The following is a 13488-nucleotide window of genomic DNA, read 5'->3' as shown; positions in this document are numbered from 1 at the left end:
GCTTGATAAACCCCCGAATCCATATAATCAGAAGCAGCAGTTTATTAAATAGGTCTATATCCTAGCTGAAAAGTTTCTGTAGAAACTTGCTCCAAAACAGCAAGTACCCTCAACCTATATGTGGTACTTAATGGTAGTAGGTTTCTTGGTGGAAGGGATAGTGTGCATAGTCTCCCAGCTGGGGGAAATGGTATAGCTGGACCTGGTTTTATAGCCTTTGACATAGGAAGTTCCCAAGAAAATGAATGTCTAAACCTATTCTTCAAACTACTTCTGACAAATATTGTAAAAAATGGGGGGAGGATCCCTACAATCTCTATTTCAATTTTCAAGATTTGCTCTTAGAAGAACAGGATGAGAATGTCTTAAACTCAGGTGGTTAAGCAGGGTCTTGTGAGACACAGACCCACTAACTTTCAGTATCAACAGTTTCCCAGCTGATCTGGGAAATACAAACTTGCAGACTGAGCTTAGGTGATTTAGAGGGGGGCGGAATAGAACTAGACATGGGTCACAATCCAAGTTGATATTATTCTGGGATGTAAAATCTCCAAGTTGTCTGGAATGCCTTAGATTGTTCATGCATAATTAAGGCCAACAAAAGAAGAAAATGGTTTGGAAAATCCTCTTTCATTTGGGATGCAGAATATTTCATGGGTAAAAAGGATTATTACTATTACCATAATCTATTGCTGTACTTCTCAACATGTAAGTCAATGGCATCACAGAGTTGGTTTGTTCAAAGTGAGCATGGGTCTTGAAGATAAATGCAAAGATCCAATGACTTTCCAGTATTGCATTATGGATTTAAATTAACCAACCCATATTAAAGACAAACTTCCTCGGGTAGATCCACTCAGTAAAAGAACAGGAGCACCACTGGACCATACTACATGGGAATCAAATCTATCATTCCATCCAGGATTTGTAGGTGAAGCTAATAACAGTATTTAACTTTGGACCTTTAAAAACCCCAAAAAACTCTTTTGTCTCAAAGGGAGCTAATTCCACTGCTTCTATTCTACTTCTGAATTTATTTATTTTTTAATCCTGTATATGTCCCAAGGGAAATCTAGAATCCTAAACAAAACTACAAAAATTGTTCATAATTAGTATATTCAGAATTATTTTATTATAAACTGATTAACAAATAAAAATGTAACCCGATAAGAAAGGGAAGGCTTGCTTATTGGAAAAGTGACAAAACACTGATCCACCTTACTTCATCAAGGCAACGTTCATACTGTTCTCTCTGATTTTCATTTTCCATAGCCAGTGCGGAATTCTCTGCCTGCAAGACAGAAAAGTAATGCAAATTAATCAGTGGGCATGGTGTGAAACATGACAACCCAATCAATACATTTACCCTATACACCTCCTCAGGATCCAAAATAAACTCAGGGTGGGGGGGTGCGGATAAATAAATAAACAATAAACTAAATCTATGTGCTCTCATTTGCTGTTACAAATAACAGAAATTCTATTAGCTTTATGAAATTACCACAAAATACATTACAATTTAGAGAACGACAGACATTGCTATTCTACACATCTCTGTAATCTATTCTTGGCAGATGCAGAAAACAGCCTTTAGTATAAACACTGCAGTGGATATTTTGCACATCAATTTTCTTTTATTCAAGCTTGCCAAGCTCGAATGCTTGAAAATCATGAGTCAGGGGCATTCTCTTCCCTTTCCAAACCACAAAGCTTAGCTTAATATTAAGAGATTTAGAGATACAATAATAAAATGCAATTTCTTTTTATCATCTGAACATTGCAGCATTGATGGATAGCACAGCCGTATTTTAGGAGTGGTTTTTCTTTCTGATATCATAAAACCTAGAAATGCAGCACACACTTTTCTCTTACATTGGGTGCAATGGCTCAAGCCTATTTTGTCCAGTGTAATAGGTGGACAGTATATAAGCTCACCTCCAATTATCATAAATATATATAAATAGAGTTCACTGCTGTAAGACTGGAAGAGTTGATAAAAATGCAGGACACAATCTAGCCAGTATGAAACCTCTCCTTTCCAACTAAATAAAGTCACATTGAAAGCAGCAGAACTTTAACACATGGGTGGTATAATATACAAATTGTGCAATGTGGGAGCTTATCAGGGAATCCAGAAATAGAACTTGAAATCTCATTATCTGAGACTGGCACTTGACCTAAAGAGTAATCTGTGACTGCCTGCAGAGTTCCCAAATCTTTGATCATGCACAGATAGAATAGGGGCATCTAATGTCAACCCTTTTAGTGACATCAGCATGAAGTCTCTAGATTGCACAGGCTAACTATAATGTACTAAGACCTTGACCATCTCATGTTGCCTGGCAAACATAGCAGTACCTCCTGTCTGCTGCACTCTCGGCTCTATCTCACACCTTAGCGTGGGTAGGGAGGGGAGGAATTATAGACAAACAGCAAATATAGCCTTTAGTGTTATGAAAACAATACAAGCCATTGTGATGTCAAACTTTCACTTCCACATTGAATTATGGTCATCTTTACAAGTTCCTTATGCCATGGCTAGTGACTGTCTCCGGATTAGAATATTAACCTATTTTAATTTTCTAGATTAGATCAGATTGTTTTTGATCTGCCACTCTGTAAAGAAATGTCACCACTAATCAACACAGCTGAACAATAGGGGGTTATAAGAGGAACTATTTGAATAGGCAAGGAGTGCTGGTTTGTCAACTATAGCTGTCCTGGACCAAGACAGCCTGTTATCAATAACCCATATTCTGGATATCTCATGGCTGTGGGACTGCAACATGCTCTACATGAAGATGTCCTTGAACATCATCTGGAAGCAGCAGCAGGTGCAGAATACTGCTGCCAGGTTAAGTAGCTGGGTAGTGAGATGGGATAATGGAACACCAATGCTAGATGATGTGTCCTGGTTGCCTATGTGCTACCAGGCCCAATTCAAGGGCTGATAACAGTTTACAAAGCCCTAAATGGCTCTGGTCCTGATAAAATGCAGCAGTGCATCTTCTAATACCAGTCACTGCAATCCTTAATAGGGGGGGGGGGGAGTGGGGCTCGGCTTGCAATCCCTACCAGGATTCATGGAGAGGGGATGCATAAACGGCCTTCTCTGTGGTGGGTTCTTTACTTTGAAATAATCTCCCCTTAGTTACGTCTGTCTTCCATATTTTTGGTTCTCAGATTCAACTGAAGACACTCATTTTCCCATGCATTTGCATTTCATTTTTGGGACTCTTATCCCTAGCAGGGCTGCACATCAAACTATCTTGTTAATTAAATGTTCAGTTTGGTGTGTTTTTTTACTGATGGTTGATGTATTTTGTTCTTATGTTGTCATATTTCACACTGATGTTCTTAGGCTTCATTTGGAGTTAGGAAAATTCAAAAACCAACCAACCAACAAAATCATAAATTTAAACTATTCATTATTTTATTTCTGCAAGATATAAAGCCTTGTTTCACTCCTGTAAAATATTTGCTTGTTTCTTGGGAGAAGTCTTTTGGGATATGGAATCCCTTTCAAATGTATTAGGACCAAATAAAAGTTCTAAGCCATCTAGGCAGCAGTGAGTCTAAATATTAATTCCTCCAGAGGCGGGAACAAAATAAAATAAATGTTCAAGCAAAAACAAACACTAGCCTTGGGAATCCAGGCATGATACCTGGTGCTCTATGCATAACCTTCACATCACGTAACCATGACACCGCAATCAATACCACACATAATTACAACCATTACATAGTTTACATTGCTTGCTTCTCTTTTAATGTTCTGACAATCTATGAAAAGTGTTGGGGGCTTTTTTGTTATTGGTAATGAAATCAAGTTATGCTAGGCTTGTGCTTACACATTAAGGCTGTGATCCAAATAATTAATTGGCATGCAAGTAAGAGGACCAGATGCACAGCTTGAGCTCCCCCCCCCCCCAGTTTTCTCTGAAACACTGCCCGTTCCCAAAGAGGCAAGCTGACATTCATCTTTAAAAAGGGGTCACTTCCCTCACACCAACACCCATACATCACTTCTTTGTACCATATCTACTTTGGTTAAATGATGAGAGCTACAGAGTGAGGTAGCATTCCAAAAAGCAACCATACTCGTGTTATACAACCAAATTGTTGTGATAAGAGGAGGGAGAAAATCTTCATCATATGCTCTGGAATAATCACCTCCATATTAGTGTACAGCCAGCACACAATGAGCCTACTCAGGGCCAAATTAATCGTAGAGGCGAATGTTGCAACTGTATTCCAGGGCAATGGATTCAGGGGAGTAGGCACAGCTGGAAAGGAGATGAAGAAAAGAAGTGACAGCAGAACTCAGAGTGGGAGGGATTGGTGTGGGATGCCATCCCACTTTGTGGCAGACAGAAAGCTATGCCACTTGTACATGTGAAATTAAGATACACATTTTTGCCCTTACGTGTATCATTTTACACTTGTTTACACTGAATTGCATTTGCCATTCACTCAGTATGTAGAGGTCCTTTTGGACTTCTCATGATCTCATTTTATTTTAATGATCCTTAACTGTTTAGTAACATCAGCAAACCTGACCACCTTGCAGCTCACCCCTAACTTCATAGATCCCAATACCAATCCTTGGGAGACTCCACTTTCTACATCTCTCCATTCAAAGAACAATCCATTTATTCCTACTGTCTGCTTCCCGCTACTTAACCAATTCCTGATCCACAAGAGGATTTCTCATCTTATTCCTTGACTGCTAAGCTTACTTAGGAATATTTGGTGAGGTACTCTGGCTTTTGAAAGTCCAGGGATACAGTGTCAACCAGACCACCTCTATCAATATGTTTGTAAGAGAACATGTTAAAAAGCAAACTTGATATATCTGAACGTTGAACTTTTAAGTCTGAAAATGGATTTGAATTTACACAGCTGGAGACTCTTCTCCATTTTGCTAATGCAGTGATTTAGATTTAGATTTAGATTTACACATTTTTTTTGCTGATTTGTACTCCCTGATCAGAGAAACAAGAAAGCGGTGCTTGCTTGCATATTTTTTGCTTAGCCCTTGTTCCCCAAATACAAAATTAAGAAATAAGGATATGAGAGTCTTACAACTAATAGTATAATCATTTGATAGGACAAGTTAGAGAGATATCCATAAGGATTCTGATCCTAGAGGTTTTAAATATCAACTAACTGGAATTTATGCAAGTTTGATGCCTATCCTTCCCGTGATTGCTGAGCAAATCATATCCATTTATTTGACATTTTGTAATAGGGACTGAAATAGGAAGGCAACGCTTCAATGACTTCATTTAAGACCCTCCTGCCAGCCCCCTAAGGATGAAAAAGCAATGGCTAAATACATTAAATCACCAATAATGCAGCAGAGCATTGGAGGTAAAAATAAAATAAAACTGTAAAATATAAAGCCTATTTTCTGTTTTGCGCCTTAGCCTAAAAAAATAGGATTTTATGTCACTCTTAGCATGTATGCTTCATACCTTTCTTCATCTCTTGGAAATCCATTATTCTACATGCTTGTGCCTAGATTATGCTTACCTCATGTACTGTCCCGTGTCTATAAATGAAAGAGTATCTCAACAGCTTAAGATGAGCATCATGAGAAAGAAAGTTTGCAGAATTATGTCGGGGAAACATGTATGTAAAATTTCTTCATGGCATCAGTTATCTCACAATAGGCTGAGATTATTTTTTTAAAAGTCTCGGTGTTTTCAGCAATATTTACATTTTAAGCAAGTGATAGAGTTGTTGTTTGCTGAGCATCACTTCAGATTACAAAATAAGCAAGTGTTTCCCTTTTGTACACCTAAATCCTAGACACCAAGCACTATAGATTCAGCTCAGCTCTTGTGCCAAAGCCGCAGAAATGTATAGGGAGACGTAGCATGATAGAAGCACCATGAATGCTTTTATGCTGTTCTTATTTTCTTATAATCTATGCTTTAAATGTTGTATGTGTATTTTTCTTCTTTTGTTTGTAAGCCACTTTGAGATACAAGTGTAGTATTAATCAATCAAACAAGCAAACTATACAACTGAGAAGGAAAACAAAGAGAAATGTTTGGTCCATTTAGTTTGTCTATAACTTGGGCTTGCAATATATTTTCCACCCAAGTCCTAGATTTCATACAGCCTTAAGCATGGGCTGGTCATGCTATGCTTCCAGATGTCCTATTCTAGTCAACAGGTAATGGAAAAAAATAGGTATATGTCAGGGAACTGACATCGGAGCCAGAGGTGGAGGCAAGGCTCCCAAGCAATGCTGGAGAAGGGCCCAGCAGGGAGAGAGGGAGCTCATCGGCTGGGGAAGGAAATCAGCGTAACACCAGGGATAAAGGGGGGCAGATGGGGGAATCGGCGAGGGGGCTCCAGGACTCCTCGCCGGAGACCAGCGGGGAGAGCACGGGTCCTCCGCTACCCACACCCACCCTGCGCAGAAGACTTCAGCGCAGGGAAAGTAGGCGTAGACTTGGCGTCAAAGAACTTCTTTGCTGGAAGAAGTTCAAGAAACGCCCACTGACGGATTCTGCTAGCGACTGAAACAGCCACGAAGTGAAGGGCTGTCCAGCCAGAAAAAGGTTTAACCAGGCAACCTAGCCAGGAGTGGCAGCAACTTACGCACGAGCAACCCATATAACCACTACAGTATAAAAGAAGAATTCCTGGGTGCCAATATGAAGGTTTGGGACAAGTACGCTTTGGTGAGAGAACACCAGCAAAGATTTAAAACCACAAAATATATAGCAAAGCAATTTCAGGACATATAGGCTCTTAGACCTTTAAAATATGGGCTTAGTTAGTGGAGAAAGCTCCTAACTTACTGGTATAGGAACTTGAGAGGCTTGTAAGAGCCATGGGGTTTGAGCTTGGAGCGAACAGCTGAGGCCTCTTTACACACTGAGTTTCTCAGGTAGACTGAAGAATGATATGCTTGATTGCCTTCTTCTCAATGTGAGAGGGAATGACCTAGCGAAGCCTGGCAGGACAGCTTACTCTATGGCATTAACTCCTTCATGTGTGTTTGTTATATGACTAGATATCCCACATTTTTTTCCTGGTCACTGACAGCACAACTGCCTGAAACCTGGGAGGAAAAGACATAATGCAGTCTGCCTTACTTCTACCAACACAAGAGTCCATCAGGAAATGAAAGTTTTCAAAATCTTTGACGATTCTACATGGTTGTTGTTGTTATACTACTAACAAACACAGTCTTATGGTTTGGTGCTTAATATGTACCTTGGAGGCAGTCTCCTTTCCTATCTTGTTTTCTTTAAACTGCTGAGACAAGCACTTTATGCATATGAGCAATAGTAAAAAAAACAATTAAATGAGGGGGAAAATTAGTCTGGAGAAAATATACTTTGGACTCATGTCCCTCTGCAGATGAAAGATAGCTATCAGTGAAATGAGGAAGGGAGCTTTAAAACAAAACAAAAATACTCTTCCCCAAGTAGTTCTCTGCCCAGATCTGTTCTGGAGAGTCTATGGAACAGGGGGGTTGGGGGGGCAGTGTTGGGGAATCACCAAAAATTGTTCCTTTCTACATTCCACTGATGGATGCTTTGTCAGTGGAGGGACACCAATTGTATACCATCCACAATTTGAAAGCTGTATAATCTAAGTGACTTGAGGGTTAATATTAAAGATTTCCAGTTTGGTCTTGTCTTTACACCAGGCAAATCTACAATTAGGAAATCATTTTTTAAAGAAAAAAAGCAGTATTATGTGTACATAATGCATTGCTTCTAACACAATCACACAACCAAAATATGCGGTTATCTTTATGTCTTCTTCACATCAGATTATAAGTATCTAAAAACTGCCACAATGACTACTGTCCAATCACTGTTCTCTTGGTTAAATTCCACCTAGCTAGTTCAGACCCATATAACACAGCTTACATTGTACAGTAAATAAGAAGCCATCAAAGATAGATTATTGTGGTTTTCAGTCACTGCTTCTCATGACATAACATATGGTTTGGGTGTATGTCCATAAATCAAAGGAAAGGAAGGAAGAAGATTGCTTACCAGTTTTAGTGGTTTCTCATTTTGACTTCAGTTGGGCCTTTAATGTAGGAAGAATTCATAGGTGTCTGTGCTATTACAACTAAAGCCTCACAGCAAACTATTTTCCATTGAACCATTACCCACAGCTATAGCATCAAGTGAGCCAAATACACCATGTAACACTAATTCCCATTAAAGGAGTCATTTACATATTGCTCCAGTGACTATTAAGATATTAAAAGATCTGACTGGTGTGCTTACATTGACAGGTATTTCTGAAATAGGGGTGGGAAAGCAAAAGACTCACCGACCACAAAATTAAATATGAATTTTGTTTTTGACAGCAATGCGATAATCTTAAGAAACTTTAAATTACCTTCATGAGATACGGCTCCCCCCCCCATCTACAATCAATTCAAAAGGAAACACATTCAAATCATTTTGAATGAAACAAGCATTGCTGGTGGTTTGAAAAAAACAAAACACTAAGGGATTAAACTCTTTCATACATAGCATATGTTGCATATGTTCAGCTAGTGATGGCATCCTAAGATCAATTCTGCCTTTCTAACACCGTGCTCTGGCTTGCCTATGCATGGCTTGCCTAGCCTGAACTGATCTAATGTCAGTAGGCATCATAACCCAGATCTTTTCAACCTTTTTGGGTTCACAGCTCCCTTGACCAACTACATTTTTTCTGCAGCACCCCTGTGGGGCTCAGAAGCTCAGTAATGCCACCCCTTGCCTGCAGAGCCAGCAGCCCCTCACTCCTTTTTGAACACTCTCCCTTGTGGAGAGTTCCCCCAGCATCTTCTCTTCTCCCCTATCCTTGGGAGTCCTCTGGACAGCTGCAGCTGCCGCCCCTGGTCTCTGAGCTGCCCCTCCTACCACAAAGAGAGGTACCTACTCACACTGCCCCACAGGGGCCTGGGAAGCATCCCCTGGGCAGCCCCAGAGGCACCATTCACATGGGGAGCTTGTAGCCAGGGCTGCTGGCAACAAACAGCTGTGCAGGCCTTTGAGAGGCAGAGACGTGAGAGGGCATCAGAGGAGGGAGGTAAGATAGGAAGGAAAGAGGGATAGAGGCCAGTGTTGCCCGAGGCAGCCCTGACTATCATTCAAGGCACCCCAGAGTGCCATGACACACAAGTTGAAAACTACTGTCATAACCCAAGATCCCTGACTTTGCTGGACAAGAACTATGGGGTATTTGGCTAAGTATGCAATGTTATCAGTAAATATATGTGAGCCAGCTTTATAGAAAGATGCTTGAGAATCACAGTCAGAGTGATGCAATGTTATTATTTCACCACCTCGTAAGAGATATAACTAAAGGACTTAAAGAGGTGACTCATATGTTCAAAGAAATGGAAGGAGAAAGAACTGAGAGGACTAAGGCCTGCATATCCAGGAGGAATAATAACAACAACAGCAGCAGCAGCAGCAGCAGCAGCAGCAACAACAACAACATCTTGCTGAGTTCTTTAGAACTCAGTTGAACTGTCAAATGATTTTTTGTAATATTCTTCATGACATTATATGATTATTTATTTATAAACGTATTTATATACTGCAATTTCATAAATATTATCTAAGGTGGTTACAACTACTAACATGCAATAGGAATAATACAGAGATAAAACATCAACTGACTATTACGGAATATCATTTCCTTAATTGTTTACATAAGCCTGGCAGCAAATGAAAGTCTTCAGCAAACACGTGAGATGTAATACAGACAGTGCGTTTTGAATCTCTGCTGGAAGAGCATTACACAGGAGCACTGAAGGCTCAGTTTTGTGTTGATATTGAATGAACCTCACCAACTTGGGGAGACAACAAACTGTGATCCTTCTCAGTTATCTCCACTTACGCATTTATGATACAACTATGGAATTTCACTGTCACTGAAGTCCCTAGACCTTTTACTTACTACCAAGGCAGAATAAGTCACACCAGATGCAAATGGCAAAGCTGACAATGAATTAGGGAAGATCATTAACTAGCGCATGGAAAGCTTCAATATTCTAATGAAAACTGAATTTCCCGCAGGAGGAAAGAGGAGGGAAGCATGCAGAGAGAAAATTCTGCTTGGCACACCTATAATTACAGAGGAACAAAAAGCAAAAGGGAAGTGAAAGTGGTAGATAAGGAGCGGGCAGTATATTAGCTACTGCATCAGCACCAAGGGAAAAGGAAATGAGGGTTTAAAAGGTCTTGTGTCAAGTTGAACCTCAACTAGCAACTAAAAAATCTTTGAAGGTATCACTGATAAAGGTCAAGGCAAACAGAGTTATGACAGTGAACTTTAAAAACACTGACAGAATTCTAGAACACTAGTTACCATGTACATTTCCTTGTTATTCATACTAAACTATTAGTCTCTTTATAGAGAGGATTATTGATTTACACAGAGACTCATTTAGCATGGCCCATTCAGTACATTAAAGTTGTTCAAGTACTTCAAATGTACTCAACATCTTTAATCTTTTTTATTTGTAATTCCCTACATTCTGTGCTCCGATGTACAGACACTCCACCATTTAACGCTTTCAACAAGAGGCTTGAAAATTTTAAAGAAGGGCATCCAGTTCTCTTCATTTTTTTTTCAAATATTCAAGGCCTGCATAACTAGCTGCTTGCTTTACCCCCCCCCCCCCAAAGAGAGAGAGACAACAACATTATCCTGTTTAAATCCTGGTAAACACTTGGCCTTCATTTCCCTCTGCCTGGATTGATGCACCAGTGACAAGGTGTACTCTCAGATGTCACCTTTTTACTGCTTCTTATTTCAGCAGGTAGAACTCAACCACCCACCCACATCTGATTGAGCTGCTCTCCCATCTTTATCACAGGACAGCTGTTTATAGACACTACAAATCAGTTTGGATCACATACACCCCAGGCTGGAATTTTAAAGGCGACAAAAGTACTCAGAGTGTCTTCTGGAACACTCAGCAAGTAAAAACACATCAATTAAAATGTGACATCTATTAGCAATTGAACAGAGGCTATAAGGCTTAAATTTAACAAACACTATATTGCAACTACAGTAGGAGCACAAGATGCCCATGGCTCAATTTACTTTTTGGATAGTTTTATACTATAGCCCAATAGATCTTTGTTCTATATGTACTCTTGATAAATTTGTACACTGTGCTGTTAAGGAATATATCTATAGAGGTGGAGCATTAAGAGTAGGCAATGCTACTGGACTACAGTTTCAGTCATCCCTGACTATTGGCCATGGTAGTTGGGTAGTTGAGGCTGATGGGAGTAGAATTTCAACAACATGTGGAGGACCACTGGTTCCCTATCTCTGTGCAACATGTAGGTTAGCTTTAGGGACAGTGACTGGCCCAAGGCTACCCAATGTATCAACAGCTTTCCAAGCATTTTGACCAAAACAGCAGGTAAAAGCAAGTGATTTAGAAAAGAAGCAACCAACTCCCCCCTTTCCTGTGTCTCACAGATGGTTTGCAGAACCAAATATTGAGTTTTCATAATGCACATCATAGAATAACATATCTACCAAGTTTCTAGTTACAGGTAGGTAGCCGTGTTGGTCTGCCATAGTATCTACCAAGAAACACATAGGGTTGGGACCTGTGGAAGCTCCCACAGGAAGAAAGGGGAAGCTGATTTTTCCCAAGTCATCCATCTTCTGGTGCTCCTTCCCTTGCTGTTCCAGAGGGTCTCCAACCACCCAGAGCAGCTTTCTTGGGAACAGGAGCTGCCTGAATATGAAGAAATCCCAGTCCCATTCCACTACATCCAATGAGCAGATTTCTACTCAGAAAATCTCTAGGTCCAGTCCTCATTCATATATAAGGGAGACAGCATCTATGTGCCCCACAACTGGCAACTAAACACCTTCTTCTCCTTATACACAACCAGCAACTACTTTAGCTCTGGGTTCTTGTTTACCATGATTTGCCACTTTGTCAGATGACACTCATTATTTTAACATTATATCTGAACAGTCCACTGTGTACAGTTAGGCTAATTGGGAGGTGATACATAATCAGAAAAAGGATGCGGGTGGTGCTGTGGGTTAAACCACAGAGCCTAGGACTTGCCGATCATAAGGTCAGCGGTTTGAATCCCTGCAACGGGGTGAGCTCCCGTTGCTCGGTCCCTGCTCCTGCCAACCTAGCAGTTTGAAAGCACGTCAAAGTGCAAGTAGAAATAAGGCCAATAAAGCGAGATGAGCGCTGCAACTCCAGAGTCGGTCACGACTGGACCTAATGGTCAGGGGTCCATTTACCTTACATAATCAGAAACTTATAAGCCATATTGATAGGAAGACTGAAGTGCTGAAATAAAATTGTAGAGGTAATAAATTTTACAATATGGATTTAAGAATAAGGATTTAAGGGTATACATAATTTAAGACTAGATCCTGCTGCAAGAAAATTGTGAGTGATACTGCTAGTGAATTATACTTGACTTAAACGCGGAAGTCAGAATTATCCATTGGTCATCAATTGAGAGAAAGAAATTAAAATAAAATTTCAGTCAAAATCAAATATGACTGCTCTGACTACATGCAAGATCTTAAAATGTGCTTAGTAAAGATTAGTACAATTAATTGATTTGTGTGTTTGTGTATTTTTAATATGAAATATGACATGTCTATTATTAACCAGCTTTACTCTTTAACTGCTAATTAGTGAATGAACAACTTCATTTTGAAATCTATACATTGAAGCAAGATTTATAAGATTGCAATGACTGGACGAACACACACCACCTGTCTTACAGCTGTCTCTGTAAAATGTTGAGCCTCAGTTTTTCTGAGATAATGTTAGGCATTTCTGCTGTGCTTGCATAATATTTTTCTCAAAAGATGCTCTGATTTTTTTTATTATTTTTTTTAAAAAACTTGTGCAAGAATCATAACATCCTTTATTGTCTTTCTGTTTACTGCATGATGGTTAAGACTGACAAGCCTTTAAAACCTTCAACATTTTCTTTCCTGGAATCGCCGAAATGTCTGGAACTGACATTTCAAGAGAAGGTTAAGAACAATCTCTGGCAAAATAGAATGTGCCACATGCGTGGACTCTTCTGCCAGAAAACAAGTGATCCTGGCTTCAATGTTTAAGCTGTTTGGCCTTGCAAAGTCCATCCATGTTAAATATTGTTACTGATACAGCACTTGGACAATTTAGAACACTACGTGGATCGTTAAGGGGGTTTGTTTAGTTTCTCAAATCCTTTGGCAAGCTTACAAATGGAAAATTCCAGCACTTAACCTACGTACATAAAATAAATAGCAAAATAAAAAATAAAAAATGACATACCACAATCTTACATGCAGTATTAAGTAAATATATAGAACCTTTTTATGCTGATCAAGGAGTATATGTAGAAACACAAAATGGGTAGCATACATATTTAAAACATAGATATTCTTTAGATGGGGTGAGAGGCTATGATGATGTTCCTGCATTGCAGGGGCTAACTGATCCTTAGG

General features: G+C 39.6%; 1 protein-coding gene across 13 annotated transcripts in view; it reads right to left on the bottom strand.

Moving 5' to 3' along the window:
- The window catches only part of NCKAP5 (NCK associated protein 5), a 605696-nt gene that overhangs the window by 143203 nt on the left and 449005 nt on the right, over positions 1-13488 (bottom strand). For all 13 annotated transcript variants that reach the window (XM_083581664.1, XM_083581665.1, XM_083581669.1 and 10 more), the window contains one exon: positions 1223-1291. In XM_083581664.1, coding sequence (XP_083437790.1) covers positions 1223-1291 — 69 coding nt within the window. The remainder of the gene's footprint in view (positions 1-1222; positions 1292-13488) is intronic.

Source organism: Podarcis filfolensis (genome assembly GCF_964270895.1).
Source record: "Podarcis filfolensis genome assembly, chromosome: 1".
Taxonomy (NCBI): Eukaryota; Metazoa; Chordata; class Lepidosauria; order Squamata; family Lacertidae; genus Podarcis; species Podarcis filfolensis.
The sequence above is the reverse complement of the archived record's forward strand: the minus strand, read 5'-3'. Positions and strand labels throughout refer to the sequence as shown.